The sequence below is a fragment of the Chiloscyllium plagiosum genome, unplaced genomic scaffold (assembly GCF_037043375.1).
Source record: "Chiloscyllium plagiosum isolate Xiang-an unplaced genomic scaffold, Cpla_swu_hap1 HiC_scaffold_23, whole genome shotgun sequence".
Lineage (NCBI taxonomy): Eukaryota > Metazoa > Chordata > Chondrichthyes > Orectolobiformes > Hemiscylliidae > Chiloscyllium > Chiloscyllium plagiosum.
In genome coordinates, this window is record NW_028270161.1 from 18,061,623 (window position 1) to 18,077,937 (window position 16,315).

The 16,315-nt window shown below is 41.7% G+C and overlaps 1 protein-coding gene across 9 annotated transcripts in view; it reads left to right on the forward strand.

The window, feature by feature from the left end:
• Window positions 1-314: 314 nt before the first annotated feature.
• The window catches only part of nrf1 (nuclear respiratory factor 1), a 77,436-nt gene continuing 61,435 nt past the window's right edge, over window positions 315-16,315 (forward strand). For 2 of the 9 annotated variants that reach the window (XM_087999405.1, XM_087999409.1), the window contains exons 1-3: window positions 482-1,240; window positions 12,040-12,277; window positions 15,739-15,853. In XM_087999405.1, coding sequence (XP_087855531.1) covers window positions 12,052-12,277; window positions 15,739-15,853 — 341 coding nt within the window. In that variant the 5' untranslated portion in view covers window positions 482-1,240; window positions 12,040-12,051. Of the gene's footprint in view, window positions 381-480; window positions 1,241-12,039; window positions 12,278-15,738; window positions 15,854-16,315 lie in introns of those variants that run through there. The other 7 variants (XM_087999406.1, XM_043714011.2, XM_043714010.2 and 4 more) reach the window with 7 other exon arrangements.

A 16,315-nucleotide genomic window follows, 5' to 3' on the forward strand; every position in this document is an offset into this window, starting at 1 on the left:
AAATGCTGGAAAAGCTCTGTCAGCATCTGTGGAGAGAAATCAGAGTTAACGTTTCTGGTGCAGTGACCCTTCTTCAGAACTATCAGGGATATTGTCACTTTGACACAAAAGCTTCCCCCAAAAACTCTAGTGATTCTGGTTCCACACCATCCAATTCGATGGTAATGAGCATGCGTACCAATAGGGGCGGGGAAGTCGAACGTCAAGCCTCTGCGTCGCCACGTGCTGCGTGCTTCCCTGATGCGGTGTGCGTTTACGTCACCGGTTAGTGCGTGCGTAGCTTAGGGTGAGCAGGGTGGGGGCGGGGAGGGGCCAGGTTGGAGCTGGCAGCGCAGGCACAGAGAGACCGAGTTCCAGGCCATCGGCGCAGCCGCTCTGAGGTTAGTGCTCACCGCGCATTCTCCAAATTTCAGCCCTGGCGCAGTCGCAAATCGGACCCCAAAAGACGCCCGGTCGCTGAAACGGGTGTTTTACTTCATAAAAGAGCGAGAAAGAATCTCGAGAGTCGCTTTTAGACGGCGGGGAAGAGCTTAAATCTCAAACCAAGAGGGCCTAGGCCGCACTAGGCCTGCCTGTTGGCAGGGCTGGATTTTGGCGGGACTAAGGGAGGAGGAAGAAAGGAGTGCGTGCGGGAGGGGGAAGCATGAACTGTTGAGCATTGAACTGGCTGGAGGGAAGGAGCAGATGCTTAATCCTAAAGCCTGGGCCCTGTCCACAATGGGGCCGTTGTAAATGTTTTATTTTGAAAAAAAGGAGCTAATGCCTTGGGGTTTATTCTCGCAACTCTTAAAATATTGCTATTCAAAATGGGTCCCCGGTCAAGTGTTTAAGTAACCTGCTATAACCCAAAATAATTTTGCTAATCATTAGATCCTGATGTATGAATAATATCCGATAGATTGATGTGCAGTTCTAAAATGTGGAAGGAGTATTCAGTCAAGAATGTTTCATTTTATAACTTGAAGAAAATGAGCCCTGACCTTGCAAGGATTGTAGGTTGATGCGAGTTTTGTTTATTATTGGTGTTGTAGTTGAAAGATTTGTTATCACTTATGCATTTTAAAAATATTTTATTTCCTTAGTCCTAATTGTGATTTGCTTGAAGTGAGTTTTTATTGAAATCATTCAATGTTTAGGTTAATTTCTATGTCTGAAAAAACATCTTGAATATTTCAAACAATATTTCATTTTTTTAGAAGAAAACACTTCAGTCACTTTTTTGTTCAGCATTTTTAAAAAGGTAAACAAATGTCTTAACTCATTTTTGATCTTGTTTGTACTATCCTTACACTTTGTAGTGTCTTGGAGATTCTTGACTTTCTAGTTTGAATATGTGCTATTAGATATTTCTTGTAGTCTTGTTGGAATAGTGCTGAATAAAAATATAATTAAAAGATACTGAAAGTATAGAAAATCTTTTTAAAAAGACTAGCCTATCTTCTATACTTGAACTAACAAAGTTTCTGCTCAAATATCTAAAGTAAGAGAGTTTATTTTTAAGAGGATTGTACAAACTCTCAACCTGTATTTATGTGGGGTGTAGGGGATAGTGAGGACTGCAGATACTGGATTATGGGGCTTGGCTGCAAGAATATCTGCAAGAAAAATGGATTTTGGGAAAGCAAATTAGAGCAGGACATATACACCTTTAATGGTAAGGTCCTGGGTAGTGTTGCTGAATGAAGAGACCTTGGAGTGTAGGTGTATAGTTCCTTGAAAGTAGGGTCACCGGTAAGTAGGATAGTGAAGAAAGCATTTGGTATGCTTTCCTTTATTGGTCAGAGTATTGAGTATAGGAGTTGGGAGGTCATGTTGCGGCTGTACAGGACATTGGTTGAGCCGTTTTTGGAACTTTGCATGCAGTTCTGATCTCCTTCCTATCAGGAGGATGTTGTGAAACTTGAAAGGGTTTAGAAAAGATTTACAAGGATGTTGCCTGGGTTGGAGGATTTGAGCTTTTGGGAGAGGCTGAATAGACTGGGTCTGTTTTCCCTGGAGTGTCAATGGCTGAGGGGTCACCTTACAGAGGTTTATAAAATTGAGGGGCATGGATCGGATAAATAGACAAAGTCTTTTCCCTGGGTTCGGGGAGTCCAGAACTAGAGGGCATAGATTTAGGGTGAGAGGGGACAGATATAAAAGAGACCTAAGAGGCAACCTTTACACACAGAGGGTGATGTGTATGGAATGAGCTGCCAGAGGATGTGTTAGAGGCTGGTACAATTACAACATTTTAAAGCCATCTGGATGGGTGTATGAATAGGAAGGGTTTCCAAAGATATGGGCCAAGTACTGGCAAATAGAACTAGGTTGGGTTGGGATATCTGGTTGGCATGGATGAGTTGGACCGAAGGGTTTATTTCTGTGCTGTACGTCTCTATAACTCTTAAAACCAGAAGAAGGTGTGGAGGATCTGCTAATATAAACAATATTTAAAATATTGATGTCACTTGGCTGATAAATCTTCAGGCTCGGGTGGTCTACACTGCACAAAACTGAGCGAAATTAGTGATGACATAGCGAGGTGTTCACCAAAGTTTACTAAAATCCTTTGGAAGTGAGGATGACAAATTTATACGAGAAGTCTAAAGTCATGGAGTTAACTTCTAGGCAATAGGGGGAAAGCTGCTAAAGACCATAAAGAGAGACCACACTGATCATTTAATGTTAAAGGCTAATAAAGGACAGTCAGCATGAAGCTTTAATTAACTGAATGGGATTTTCGGGGAATTTTATTGGAATAACTTTAAAGGGTCCACAGTATTGAAGGTTACATGGACACAAAGAGGTGTAGCAGTATCAGTTTTTTTAAAAAAATCAATAGATCTTTCAATTGCCAGGAATTATTTTGTGATTTGCTTAAGATATCTGTGCTACACTTGGCATTTGTTATACTTGCTTCAGAGATTGTAGTTCTAGGATGAAGGATTAATTTAGACTAATTTGATTATAGTACTGACAGAATACCAAAATTGCTACATTTTGGACAAGATATTAAACTGAAATCCTGTGTGCTCAATTGGATATAAAAGATGCTGTGACACCATAGGGAAAATAGTACAGGGAATTCTCCTGGTATAAAAGACATCATTCATTTCTCAGCAGTATGTGATCATCAGCAAATATCCTCAGTGCTGACCTTCTTTCCATCATGAAATTAGAAATGGAAATGTTCATTGTGCAGTGTTGACTTATATTTACAACTCTTCATATGAAAGTAGTCTGTACTTGCTAGCAGCAAAATCTGGGCAGTTTCAGGCTTGGACTGGTATGTAGCAAATAACTACTGCCATAGTGTCTGCGAAAAGAGATAGACAGGCTAAGCAAGTGGGCAAAACTTGGCAGATGGACTATAATGTGGGAAAATATGTAGCCTTACACTTTGGTAGAAGAATGAGGGGGCTAAATATTATTTAAATGGAGAAAAATTGCAGGAGGGTGTGGAACAGAGGGATTTGGGTGCTGTCATGCATGAATCACAAAAATGCATCAGAGTTCAGAGGTAACAGGGAAGGCAAATGAAATATTGGCCTTTTTCAAAGGGAATAGAATATAAATGTAGGGAGGATTTACTAAAATTGTACAAGATACTATTCAGATCACAGTTGGAATATGCTCAATGTTTTGGGGCCCTTTATTTAATAAAAGATGTAAAGGGTGTTCCAGAGAAAAGTTCAGTACATAGAACATAGAAAAATACAGTACAGTACAGGCCCTTTGGCCCTCGTTGTTGCGCCGATCCAAGCCCACCTAACCTACACGAGCCCACTATCCTCCATATGCCTATCCAATGCCCGTTTAAATGCCCATAAAGAGGGAGAGTCCACCACTGCTACTGGCAGGGCATTCCATGAACTCACGACTCGCTGAGTAAAGAATCTACCCCCAACATCTGTCCTATACCTACCACCCCTTAATTTAAAGCTATGCCCCCTTCAGTAGGCTGATATCAGCTGTGAAGGGACTGTCCTATGCAAAGAGGTTGAGTAGAATGGAAGTATTGGAATTTAGAAGAATGAGAAGCAGTCTCATTGAAACATCTATGTTATTGAGGGACATGATGGGATACATGCAGCAATGTTGCTCCCACGTGGAGGACAGTCCAGGATCAGAGGGCATAATCTTAGTATAAAGGGTCTCACAATTAAAACAGATGAAGACTATCATCTGTGGGATTCTTTACTGCCGGGTCATTTAATCTATTCAAGACTGAGATAAACAGATTTTTAATCAGTAAGGGAATCAAGGGATGAAGGGGAGAAGACCGGAAAATGGAGTTGAGGATTATCAAATGAGCCATAATCTCATTTAATGGCAGAGCAGTCTCTTGTGGACTGGCCAACTTTTTCTACATCTTATGGTAGAGTCAAACCAATTGCTCTTGATGTACATGTTATTGCCCTTGATGAATCACTTACCATAAATATCCTGACCAGTAACCCAACTTAGCGAGCTACAGCTACAAAAGTGGGTCAGAATCTGCGTACAGAAAATGACACTTTCTTCCTAACTGTTCAAAGTCTGTCTACAAGGTACAAGTCAAGGGTATAGTGAAATATTATCTACTTAACTGGATAACTGCAACTCCAACAACCTTCTAAAGGTTCAGCAGTGTTTCGGAAAAAACAGCCAGCATCATGTTAAACATTCACTTTCTCCTCCAGCAGTGTAAAGTCATAATTATGTGTACCATTTATGATGCGATACAGGAACTTACCAAAGCTTCTTTGACTGTGCCTTCCATTCCTCAAGCTATCTACAGAAATAAGGATAGCAGGCAAATGGGAACACTAAGCTTTTACTGACTTGCACATCATTCTGACATGGAACTATATTACCATTTCTCATCTCATTGGATCAAAATCCTGAAGTCTGAGGATCTTCACTGAAACTACAGCAATTTGAGAAGATGATTCACCACTTTCTTAAAGGAATTTAACAGATTACCATAAATAATGATCATGTCAATAATATCCACCTCAGCTTAACAAATAAGAATATACAAAATTCACCAATACATGAATTCTAATAGTCTATCTTCATTGCAGGTTTTGGAACTTTAACCCATGTGTTTGCATTTTATACAGCATTGACATGAATTCATAGTAAGTTATTGACCATTTAACCTGTTGTACTATCCAGCCAACTGGAAGACATTGAAAAAGTTCACAAAATAAAATCCAGTGGGGAGATGAGAAGAATTTTCTTCTGCATAGTGTTATAATCTGGAATGAAAAGGAAAGAATGGTTTTGTAGTGAATTTCAAAATAAAATTGAGTGTATAGGTAAAAGGTAGAATTTGCATGGCAATGAATGAATTTATATGGTAGTGAGACTAATTGGATGCCTCGTTTAAAGAACTGACAAGTCATGGGCTGAATGATTTTGTGCACTGTATGATTCTATAAGTATGGAGGGGATACAATTGAATTTTAATCCTAGGGTGGGCATCTGCAAATTGAGGAACAGTATGGGTAGAATACAGGAGATTTATGGAAAGACTAGAGGGTTGAGTACACATAGCTAATGAAATTCAGTGTACTTGCATAAGAAAATAGGACATTTTCCGGAATAAGCAATTTAAATGCAGTGCAGTAGAATAGCGAACGTATATATACATTTTATAAAGGCATTTGATAAGGAAATGTAATGATTTTGAGTAAGATTGAGCTCATGAGTTTTGAGCTAATACATAAAGTAGGCAATAGTTAACAGAAAAGGTGAAATATTTAGGTCATTTTCAGACATCCAGTGTGTAACTAGTAGTCCTTGGGTCTCAAGTATTTAAAACCTATATCAGTCATTTTGAGGTGACAGTATAACATTTCCTGATTTTCCCAATGACACATTGCTAGTTGGGAAAATAAGTGAGGAAAATGAAACGAGACTGCAACTTAATATAGACTTTTAAGTGAGCATAAACAGGGCAGACAGTGAATAACATGGGAAATTGACCACTTTGGAAGGACAGTGGGAAAGCAGAACATTTTTATGTCACATTGTTGCTATTGCAACCACTGAAGGCATACTCATAGCTGAACAGTTGCTGTGCCTGTGATGTCACTGTCACAATGCTGCAACAAGGTACCTGCATCGAATAATTAGAAGAGTAATTTATGTACTTCCCAAATTAATTCAAATCCTAGGTTTGTAATATGCTCTGCCCTGATCCAAACAACTGCCCCACTTCTCATTGTATACTTCCTACTCTTTGCTGTGCTGCCTTCATGTTTTCTGTCTCTGGGAGAAAGGCAGTGAGGGATTGGGAGTCAGACAACCACAGAGGTAGTGACAAGTATTGTGTGAAGCAGCAAATAGGAAACCGGAACTGGGGATAGGTGGGGTCAAGAGGAACAGGAGAACACCAGGTGAAGCAGAGTAGAGTGCTGAGTGGAGGTGTGCAGGTGGTGAGAGTTCCAGGTGCACATCAATGATATCAGCACACTGACTTCCTCTGCCAGTGTGATAGCAGGCAATGCACTTTTTTTTTAATAAGTGTGAGATGAAAAATGTTAGTGTTTACAGGAACTTGTGCATTAATAAAGTATGTTCACTGCACGCAGCCTTTTTATGATGTATTTATGTTTCAAACAGCTTCTTACACAATGGCTTAACTTCATTCTCACATTTCATCTTTTTTTTTAAATAAAAATGTTTATCAATCAAGCAAATTGCAACCCTACAAACGTAGAGCATTTCATTGTAACGAGTTAGTACTGTTCTTGCATTGGGCATTGCCTTATAGAGGTCTGTAAAATCATGAGAGGTATGGATAGGGTAACTAGGCAAAGTCTTTTCTCTTTTGGGGGTAGGGGCAGTTCAGAACTAGAGGACATAAGTTTGGGATGACAGGGGGAAAATGTAAAAGAGACCTCAGGGGTAACTTTTTCACACAGAGGGTATTGCATGTATGGAATGAGCTGCTAGGTGGAGACTTACACCCATCCAGGTGTTATAATTGTATGAATAGGAAGGGTTTAGAGGGTTATGGGCCAAGTGCTGGCAAATGAGACTGAATTATTTCGGATATCTGGTTGGCACGGACAAGTTGGACTGAAGGGTCTGTTTCCACGCTGTACATCTCTATGACTGTGGTTCTTTTGACTCTTAAGACTATGAGTTTGCACAATATTAACAAATGATGGTAATACAGTTGGTATCTGTTGGTTAAAATTCCTGATATGCTAAAATACCTCACCCTGTTTTAGAAAGCTGTAAACATTTGTGGGCGGCACGGTGGCACAGTGGTTAGCACTGCTGCCTCACAGCGCCGGAGACCCGGGTTCAATTCCTGCCTCAGGCGACTGACTGTGTGGAGTTTGCACGTTCTCCCCGTGTCTGCATGGGTTTCCTCCAGGTGCTCCGGTTTCCTCCCACAGTCACAAAGATGTGCAGGTCAGGTGAATTGGCCATGCTAAATTGCCCGCAGTGTTAGGTAAGGGGTAAATGTAGGGGTATGGGTGGGTTGCGCTTCGGCGGGTCGGTGTGGACTTGTTGGGCCGACGGGCCTGTTTCCACACTGTAATGTAATCTAATCTAATCTAATTTCAAACGCACATTGACTATAACCAGGCATTACCACTCCCACTTGGCCCTAATGGTACTAGCTCTGACTCATTTATGAAACACCTATATTTTATACTGGGTGACATGTAACTAAAGCAGATGGATTGATAACTTTGAGTAGTTTTGGTGGAGTTGCAAACCACAGGGATACATGGCTACAGGATGTACAGTAGCAACTTGATCAGGAGCATATCTCAAAGCTGTAGTCATCATCACCTGGAAGGGTGAGAACACTGCCATATAAGGGACAGTATCTCCACCTTCAAAAGCTGAGAATGAGTCCATTATTGTCATATCAATACTTTTGAGTTCCATTCTAAGAGTCACAAACCATCCTGACCGCCACTTACATCAGAGTCAAAAAGTGTGGTGCTGGAAAAGCACAGCAGGTCAGACAGCATCTGAGGAGCAGGAGAGTTGTCACTTTTGGCATAAGCCTTTCATCAGGAATGTCTCCTGCTCCTCGGATGCTGCCTGACCTGCTGTGCTTTTCCAGCACCACACTTTTTGACTCTGACTCTCCAGCATCTACAGTCCTCACTTTCTCTTAGTTGCCACTCACATCAGTTATTCCTTGATTGACATTGTATTAAAGTTCTAGAACTCCCTAGCCAACAGCATTTTGGGAGTGCCTCATCCACGTAGGAAACAGCAGTTTAAATAGAGGTAAAAACAATGACTGCAGATGCTGGAAACCAGATTCTGGATTAGTAGTGCTGGAAGAGCACAGCAGTTCTGGCAGCATCCGAGGAGCAGTAAAATCAACGTTTCAGGCAAAAGCCCTTCATCAGGAATACAATTTAAATAGAGGGCCCACCAACACCTCAAGGGTGACTGAGGATAGGCAATATGCTTCTTTCATCAGAGAATAAATAAAAATGATACTTTTCTGTTCACATACACGGCTATTCCTTCCCATTATCTCTTTTGAAGTGCACTCACAGTAGCTCCACCTTCAAAAGCTGAGCATGGGTCCATTATTGTATTACCCACTCTGGCTACTAGATGTCACTGTTGAGTAAAAACAAAAATGTAATTTTTGAAGCTAAATGTTTCATCTGTTCACAACTCTGACTTGTTGTGAAGGTAATGTGAGTTAGAAACATATAATCCCTAAGCATAAAAGCAGGCCATTCAGCCCATCAGGTCCACACCGATCCTTCAAAGAGCATTCCATCCAGACCCATCCCCCTATCCTAGTAACCCTGCATTTCTCATGACTAATCCAGTTAACCTACACATCCCTGGACACTATGGACAATTTAACTTGGCCAATCCACCCCACCTGCACTTCTTTGGACTGTGGGAGGTAATCAGAGCACCTGGCAGAAACCGATACTGACCCAGGGAAAATGTGCAAACTCCCACAGGAATCCAGGCTACTGGCGCTTTGTGGGAGCAGTATTAACCACTTGCCACCATGCTAAATAAATGCACATTCTTCCTTCAGTTTCTTTAAACCAGAAGTTCTGCTAGAGAAATTCAGTTAGGTAAAAACAATGACTGCAGATGCTGGAAACCAGATTCTGGATTAGTGGTGCTGGAAGAGCACAGCAGTTCAGGCAGCATCCAAGGAGCTTCGAAATCTCGGATGCTGCCTGAACTGCTGTGCTCTTCCAGCACCACTAATCCAGAATAGAGAAATTCAGTTGCAGAACCAAGTGCACTTGCCCTGATTGAGGTCAGCTAGCTGAATACAGAGTGATTATGGAATATGTTTCCATCAGTGTTCTATAGCTGTTGGATACTATATAAGCTTTCTGAGCTATAAACTTTTAACTGTCTTTTAATTCTGGTTTTACTTCTGTTGTTGGGCATTTTATTCAAATGAGTGAGTGTTGATGAAAAATCTGCTGGAGCTATTACTGGGTTACACTGAAGAATTTGGCCATTTGGTAATGCAGTTTCCAAATCCTGTTTCCAAGGTTTCTTTGTTCAGCAACACTCCCCAGGACCTTGTGATTAAGTGCCTGCTAAGTTTTGCTTTCCTCAAATGCAGCACCTCACATTTATCTAAATTAAACTCCATCTGCCACTCCTCAGCCCATTGGCCCATCTGGTCAAGATCCTGTTGTAATCTAGGTAACCTTCTTTGCTGTCCACTACATCTCCAATTTTGGTGTCATCTGCAAACTTACTAACTATACCCCCTGTGTTCATATCCAGATCATTTATATAAATGATGAAAAGTAGTGGACCCAAGCACTGATCCTTGTGGCACTCCACTGGTCACAGGTCTCCAGTCTGAAAAACAACCGTCCACCACCATCCTCTGTCTTCTACCTTTTGAGCCAATTATGTATCCAACTGGCTGTATTACCTGAGATCGAACCTTCCAACCAGTCTCCCATGGGGAATCTTGTCAAATACCTTACTGAAGTCCATATAGATCACATCCACAGTTCTGCCCTCATCAATCCTCTTTGTTATTTTTTCAAAAAACTCAATTGAGTTTGTGAGACATGATTTCCCACGCACAAAGCCATGATGACTATCCCTGATCAGTTCTTGCCTTTCCAAATACATGTACATCCTGTCCCTCAGGATTCCCTCAAACAACTTGCCCACCACTGACGTCAGGCTCACTGGTTTATAGTTCCATGTCTTGTCCTTACCACCCTTAAACAGCGGCACCACGTTAGCCAACCTCCAGTCTTCCGGCACCTCACCTGTGACTATCAATGATACAAATATCTCAGTAAGTGGCCCAGCAATAACTTCCCTAGCTTCCCACAGAGTTCTAGGGTCCACCTCAACAGATCCTGGGGATTTATCTACTTTTATGCAATTCAAGACATCCAGTTTTTCCTCCTCTGTAATATGGACAATTTTCGAGACGTCGCCATCTACTTCCCTATATTCTGTATCTTCCACGACCTTTTCCACAGTAAACACTGATGCAAAATACTTATTTAATATCTCCCCCAACTCTTGCGGCTCCACACAAAGGCTGTCTTGCTGATCTTTAAGGGGCCCTATTTTCTCCCAATTACCCTTTTATCCTTAATGTATTTGTGAAAACCCTTTGGATTCTCCTTAACTCTATTTGCCAAAGCTATCTCATGTCCCCTTTTTGCCCTCCTGATTTCCCTCTTAAGTATACTCCTACTGCCTTTGTACTCTTCTAAGGATTCACTCAATATAGCTTGTCTACACCTGACATATGCTTCCTTCTTTTCCTTAACCAAACCCTCCATTTCTTTAGTCATCCAGCATTCCCTACACCTCCCTGCCTTCCCTTTCACCCTAACAGGAATATACTGTCTCAGGACTCTTATTATCTCATTTCCAATGGCTTCTCATTTTCCAGCTGTCCCTTTACCTGCGAACATCTGCCCCCAATCAGCTCTTGAAAGTTCTTGCCCAATACCATCAAAATTAATCTTCCTCCAATTAGAACTTCAACTTTTAGGTCTCGTCTATCCTTTTCCATCACTATTTTAAATCTAATAGAATTATGGTCACTGGCCCCTAGTGCTCCCTCACTGACACCTCAGTCACCTGCCCTGCCTTATTTCCCAAAAGTAGATCAAGCTTTGTACCTTCTCTAGTGGGTATATCCACATACTGAATCAGAAACTTTTCTTGTACACACTTAAGAAATTCCTCTATACCTAAACCCTTAACACTATGGCAGTCTCAGTCTATGTTTGGAAAGTTAAAATCCCCTACCATAACCACCCTATTATTCTTACAGATAGCTGAGATCTCCTTACAAATTTGTTTCTCAATTTCCTGCTGACTATTAGGGGGTCTATAATACAATCCCAATAAGGTGATCATCTCTCTTATTTCTCAGTTCAACCCAAATAACTTTCTTGGATGTATTTCTAGAAATATCCTCCCTCAGCACAGCTGTAATGCTATCCCTTATCAAAAAAGCTACTCCCCCCTCCTCTCTTGCCTCCCTTTCTGTCCTTCCTGTAGCATTTGTATCCTGGAACATTAAGCTGCCAGTCCTGTCCATCCCTGAGCCATGTTTCTGAAATTGCTATAATATCCCAGTCCCATGTTCCTAACCATGCCCTGAGCTCATCTGCCTTCCCTGTTAGGCCTCTTGACTGGCTTTTTTTCTCAACTGTACCAGTCTCTGATTGGTCTCCTTCCTCATTATCTCCCTGGGTCCCACTCTCTACACTCTCCACCCCCCCGCCCCCCCCCCCACCCCCCAAACTGGCAACTGACTAGTTTAAATCCTCCCAAGCAGCTCTAGCTAGCAGATCTCCCTGCTGGTACGTTTGTCCCCTTCGAATTCAGGTGTAATCTGTCCTTACTGTACAGGTAACTTCTACCCTAGAAGAGATTCCAATGATCCAAAAATGTGAATCCTTCTCCCATGCACCAGCTCCATTATTCCACAGGCTATGTATAAGTTGATTCAAGCTCTTTTAGATTGCTTAGGTATTTTTTGCCAAGATTGTCCTGTTCTCATTGCTAACCTCTTTCTCCATGTCCTCTATTCCCTGCCTGCAGCAGTAAAGTTTGATGGAAGGACACGGAGCCAATCAAAACCACGAGCACATGACGACAATCGAGGCTCATGCTGTTGCCCAGCAGGTTCAGCAGGTGCATGTGGCCACATACACAGACCACGTGGTCCTGAGTGGAGAGGATGACTCCCCTTCATCCCCAGAGGAAACTTCCTTTGACGATTCTGACATCCTAAATTCAACCATCACAGATGAAGTCACAGCCCATCTTGCTGCAGCAGGTGAGACTTTGGACTGGGAGGTTGGGGAAAATATGGAAACTCCATGTTTTGCCTTCTCTTCTGAGTCTAAACATTAAGACTGGATCCATTTCCAGTTGTTAAAACGTTATAGCCTTGCACCAAATGGCATACTTTCTTTTACAACTTTTACTGTATTTTGTTAACTTTCTACTCCACCAGTTGGGTGTCGTTTCACGCTCTGATACTTTCATCAATCAAGTCGCACTTTCACCTTAGTCAGATGGTTGTAGATTCAAATCCCGCCAGAAATATGAGCCTATAATCCAAGCTGACATTTGCACTGTAGTACTGGCAGAGTGATGTGCTGTCAGTCATTTGAATCAAAGGACTGTCTGCCTTTTCAGGTGGATGTGTAGATCCCAAAGAGTTATTCTGAAGAATGGGGAAGTTTTCCCCTAGCGTCCTGAGCAATATTTACCCCTCAGTCGTGACAGAATTAATTATCTGGTCATTTTTTCATTGGAAATTTGCTGTATTTAAACAGGCTGTTGTATTTAGTCAATTATAGAGGCAACTTCAGTGGTCATGAAGTGCTTTGAAAGGCTGGTCATGGTATTAATCAACTCCAGCCTCCCCACTACTCTTGACCCACTCCATTTTGCCTATCGGACCAACAGATCCACGTCAGATGCCATATCTCTTGCCCTTCACTCCCTAGAACACCTTGACACCAAGAACAGCTACATAAGAATCCTACTTATTGACTACAGTTCAGCCTTCAACACTATTATCCCCTCAAGACTGATTACTAAACTTAATGATCTCAGACTAAGCCCCATTCTCTGCAACTGGATCCTCAGTTTCCTGACCCACAGGCCACAATCAGTGAAGATTGTGGACAATATTTGATCACCACTAACACTCAATATTGGAGGCCCCCTAGGGTATGTACTCAGCCCCTTGCTGTACTCACTGTATACCCATGACTGTGTCGCCAAATACCAGACCAATGCTATTTACAGGCTCGCTGATGACACCACCATAGATGGTGACAAAACAGACTGCAGACGGGAGGTGGAAGACTTGGAAAAATGATGCACTAAGAACAACCAAGCTCTCAATGCCTGCAAAACCAAGGAGCTCATTACTGACTTTCGGCGGGATGTTACTCATGCTCCCCCTACACATTAACGGCACGGAGGTGGAACGAGTGGAGAGTGTCAAGCTCCTGGGTGTGGGTCATCCACAACAAGCTTTCTTGGACTCTTCATGTGGATGCACTGGTTACAAAAGCCCAACAGCATCTCCTCTTCCTCAGGCAGCTGAGGAAATTTGGCATGACGGCGAATATCCTTGCAAACATTTATAGATGCGCCATTGAGAGCATTCTGTCTGGATGTATCACTACCAGGTATGGCAACTGTACCATTCAAAATCGGAGACGGTTTCAGAGAATGGTGAACTTGGCCTGGACAATCACAAAGGCCAACCTCCCATTTATGGAATCTATCTACCAGGCCCGCTGTCAAGGAAAGGCTGCCAGCATTCTCAAAACATCCATCCCACCCTGGCAATGTTTTTCTACAACCTCTACCATCAGGGAGAAGGTACAGAAGCCTGAACACATGCCGGTTTCAAAACAGTTTCTACCCTACTGTTGTTAGAATACTGAATGGACTCTCAAACTCTTAACATTCACCTTTTTGTTTTTGTTTTTGCCGCTGTTTACATATTATTATCTTTGCTACTTAACTCTGTGATCTGCCTGTATTGCTCGCAAGACAAAGCTTTTCACTGTGCCTCGGTACACGTGACAATCAATTCAATTCAACTTTTAAAGAAAAGGCTGCAAAGCTCTTCCTTCTCCAAAATGGCCGTTTATGTGTTGGGTGCATGGCCTGTACATGCTTTCTAGTTTCACAACTGAAAAATAGCCACTTGTATGTAGTACCAGAAAGGATCTTGCAAGGAATTAATGCAGGGCAGAAATTGCAGACAGAGACTGAAAACAGTGTTGTGGACAGTAGATCCAGCAGAGGGTGCTGTACATCAGAAAAACAAACTTGCTCTGTGTCTTGATGCAGCGAGACTGTATCTAACAGACAAATTCATCATTATGTCATGTCAACTAGCTGGACATCAAAAAGTAAGTCACAGATTCGAAGGAGCCATCAGTAATTTTAAATTCCCTTTAAATTAATTTGGACTTTGTTTTTTATTTTCATTCTGGTTTCCCTCGTACTGAAATTTGTGCCCTTTGCCCAATTCCCAGCAAAAGGTGCTGTAACCAGTCTGTTTCTGTGGTTCATATATTCACTGGCCCCCACTCTTCTTGTTGTGACTCTGAGCCATGAGTGCAGGCATGATTTATGACATGGGGAAATAATCCAATCCTGTTCTTTACCTAATATTCATGCATAACAATATCCAACGGATACTAATGGTAAGTGATGCACAATGAGTATTCTGGATGAAGACTTTTTGCACCAAACCCAAGGATGATATTGGTGGAAGATCCGAGTTTAGCCTTGGGATGCAGATTGTTCCATATTGAACCCCCATACTTACCAACTGAGATATTAGGGCAACTTTTATTTCATATTCTCCCATTTTTTAAACATATTTTGATATTATCTGTATCTTATTTAATATTCTGCATTGTAAACATTTTGCATGCTTTTCTTTCCTCTGACAAAAAGCCGAGTCTTGGTGAGCTATAGAGACCAGCAAATTTCCAGGTTGAATTTCCATTCTGTACTGAGTTAGCTGTCTGCAGCCAAGCATAGACAGAAACATGGAAAATATGTTGGAAAAATGGGCCATTCAGCTCTTCAATGTCATGCCAGCTGAAAACATTATCCTGTCTAAACAGCCTAAGGATCTTGCAACTGAACAACTCTAAATGGAGTCCTGTACCCACTCCATCTTCTCTTCAAAGTCCCCCCCCAACCCCTGCATTCTCACTGTTTCTCACGTACACACGCACATACACACACAAACAGGATCTACATTACCAAGGTTGTCCCTGTATTTCCTGTGTTACAATAGTGAATGCACTTCACTTGTAAAACACCTTGGGATGTTTCTGAGGTTGAGAGAAGTGTTGTATAAATGTTAGACTTCCTTTGCTGCAATTTACTTGGCTGAACAACACACTGTGTCCATCTTCACTGACAAAGCTCATTGTACTAGATAAGGGCATGTCTGATTTCACTTGAAAACTTTGTTGGGGGTGGGGTGGAAGGTTAAATTGCTTAACCAAAACTAGGTAAAAATAGGGATTTTGAATTATTTTGTTCCATCTTTGTTGGAAATTGGGATTAGAATGATTTAATGGTTATTGATGCAGTCTTGATGGGTCCAATGGCCTTTTCCTTCCTCTATGACTATGGTCTAAGCTGACATCTCTCATGTTTATGTTTTGGTTTTCATTGTTGACTGGTCCTGCCTTCCTTCCCTAAATGTGAATTCTCACTGACCTTTCACTACTCTGCTTTCAGGTCCAGTGGGAATGGCAGCAGCTGCTGCTGTGGCAACAGGAAAGAAACGGAAGCGACCTCATGCCTTTGAGTCCAATCCCTCAATACGCAAAAGGCAGCAGACACGTTTGCTACGGTGAGCCTGCACTCCCAGGCCAAGGAATCCTAGCCCTGAGCACCAATTTCCAAGTAAAAGAAAACTGTATAGACAAAGGTCCAGTGTAAAGCAGAAAGAATGGAGGTTGTGTGTCATGGGGATTACTCAGGAGGAAAGATAAGAGAAAGGTGATCTTTTGAGACGAGAAAGAAGGTGGTTAAGTGAGATAGGGGGTTAGATGGTAGTTAGGGTAAAGATGGAATCACTTCAAAGACTAAAAGATACTGAAGTAAATGTTATAGGTTAAGTGGGATTAGAGACTATTTCTAAACACACTTAAGAAAGTAGCCCCAGATAAACAAAGGAGCAGAAGTACACCAACCCCTTGAGCCTTTTTCATCGCTGAGCTTGTGCTGACATTGAAAATTAATGTAAAATAAATTTGAAACACATAATATTTTAAAAAGCTTTATTTGATGTGAGAGAAATGCTTGGAATGTT